Raw genomic sequence first — 2,431 nt, forward strand, 5'->3', positions numbered from 1 at the left:
TAATTAATGGAGATATATGTATGAGGAAATGTTATGCATACTTCTCTTAGGGTATGAGTACTTTGAAAGACTAGAATTCATGTATTGAAAGAATTATATGATTGTCAACTATGTAGCACCAACTCGACACGCGACACGTGACACGACACGACACGACACTCCGACACGTCAATCTTAAAAAAATATGAATTCCGACACGTTCCGACACGTTTTAATATTAAATAATATTTTTAATTTATATAGTGTATATTTCACTTAATATTCAATAATTTAACAAAAAAATAAAACTAAACTAATAATATCCATCAATTTAACCCAAAAAAAAAATCATTTCCATAATACCGTTATATTGATCTAAAGCAAATATAATAGCATATCCATAGAAAAACATAAAACATGGAGATTATAGATTATCTTCATGGAACATTTTCATCTAGAATAACATTTGACTCCATCTCTGGCTCATCAAGTGAAAGAGTAGCAACTTCAAGAATTCCAACATCTTCAAATGTATCAAATGTATCTCCAGCAATGTCCCACATTCTATTATTCCCTTGTGTATATTGTGAAGTCTTTCTTGATAAGAGCCTAAGGTTGCTATGTATATAAACCAAGTCTTCAGCACGTTTTGGAGTCATCTTATTCCTTCTTACAGAATGTACAAAAGAATAAGTACTCCAATTACGTTCAGCACAGGATGAAGAAGAAGGTTGTGCAACAAGTCGCAATGCTATCTTTTGAAGCATAGGTGAACAAGCACCATGAAGCACCCACCAAGCTTTGGGCTCCATAGAATATCGATTTTGCATGGCATCATAATCTCTAAAACCTCCACTCATACTAGCAAAATCCACATACTCCAAATTTATTTTATTTCGGTCCTCCAAGTTAGGAAAGTATCTCTTTAAGCATTTTTGTCTTTCTTGATTAATCTCTAAATCCTGGTGTGGAGGAACTCGACTAGTATCTTCATTAAGCCATTGTTCACTATAGTATCTGAAAGAAAAAAAAAGAAAAACAATTAAACAAATTATATCAAATAAGAGAAGTATTCAATTTATTCATAATTAAAAGCTTACTTGGGATTCAAAGCATGTGCCAAAGAATGAAGTGGAGTTGAATGTTTGGTCCAACGATCCACAAGAATGCCATGCACCACCTCATAAAAAGTTGAGGTCTCATCCATCCTCTTCAATTCATGAAAGTATATAGCTTTCTTCACTTTTACAATCATGTCATCCCACATATCATAAATCAAATGAGGACAAGGTTTATCAGTGTCACAAATCCTGATCATATTATAAATAGGAGCAGTGAAAGCAAGTATATAATCAATTGAATCCCACCAAAGATCATCCAGAATCTTATCTTTAACCATTCTTGCCCGTCCTAGATTATCATCTTTATACAAACTCCATTTTTCACTGATTACCATATTTTGGAGACCACATTTTATCAATTTGAACCTCTTTAGCATCACAATCATGGAAGCAAAGCGGGTTTCAGCTATAGAAAGCAACTTCAATCCCACAAACTCATTAAACATTGACAGTCTCATAGAATGATTCATTATGAAGTGCTTTATTGCAGAAACATCTCCAACAATATCAGAAATCCAACTACATTCCTCATATGCTATTTGATTATTCTCCACATTTTTTGCAGCACAAATATTTTTCACAGCTAAATTCAGTGTGTGAACAACACATGGTGTCCAAGTAATAGATGGAAATTCTTGCTCAATAAGATGCCCTGCTCCCTTACAATTTGCAGCATTATCCGTGATTACTTGAACCACTTTTTCATTCCCAACTTCTTGAATTACTTCTTTTAACAACATCCTAATAAAATGCCTATCCTTAGTCTCTCCTGAACAATCAACTGATTTCAAAAACATAGCTTCACCATCAGATACTGCCATGAAATTAATAAGTGGCCTCCTTTGTGAATCACTCCATCCATCACTCACAATACTAACACCCTTGTCTTTCCACCCAGCTCGAATAGGTGCACACAACCTATCAATATTTTCCTTCTCTTTCTGCAAAAGAGTGGTACGAAAGGAGTTATATCCTGGTGGCAAATAACCTCTGATATTATTATCCGCAGCAAAAGTGAAGGCTGCTTGAAAGTATGGGTTCTTTGCTAAAGTGAATGGCAATCCTGCTGAATAAAACATCCTAGCAATCAAGTGGTTCAATTCTTCTCGCGCACCAACATTGAATGCCCTCTCAATAGGATTTCTAGATGAACTTCCACCCTCACTTCCACTTCTTCTTTTTTTCGAGTTTGATTCTACGGAAAAACTAGAAGGGGGTAAAGGCACATTTTTGGGTGCATTACTCTTCAATCTCTCACTAGTTTCTTATTCTAATTTCTCCATCTCTAGCAAGTCTTTTGTCTCCACATTTAAACATTTTGCAATTCCTTT

General features: G+C 34.8%; 1 protein-coding gene across 1 annotated transcript; it reads right to left on the minus strand.

Annotated features, from left to right (window-relative positions):
- Window positions 1-416: 416 nt before the first annotated feature.
- On the minus strand, window positions 417-2,179 carry LOC133293802 (uncharacterized). Its single transcript, XM_061492403.1, has 2 exons — window positions 1,080-2,179; window positions 417-996 (listed from the first exon to the last, which is right to left on the minus strand). Exons 1-2 carry the CDS (start codon window positions 2,177-2,179, stop codon window positions 417-419), a joined length of 1,680 nt encoding a protein of 559 aa, XP_061348387.1.
- Window positions 2,180-2,431: the final 252 nt, after the last annotated feature.

Source organism: Gastrolobium bilobum, unplaced genomic scaffold (genome assembly GCF_033153095.1).
Source record: "Gastrolobium bilobum isolate Gb01-03AN ecotype WA unplaced genomic scaffold, APGP_CSIRO_Gbil_v1 utg68430, whole genome shotgun sequence".
Lineage (NCBI taxonomy): Eukaryota > Viridiplantae > Streptophyta > Magnoliopsida > Fabales > Fabaceae > Gastrolobium > Gastrolobium bilobum.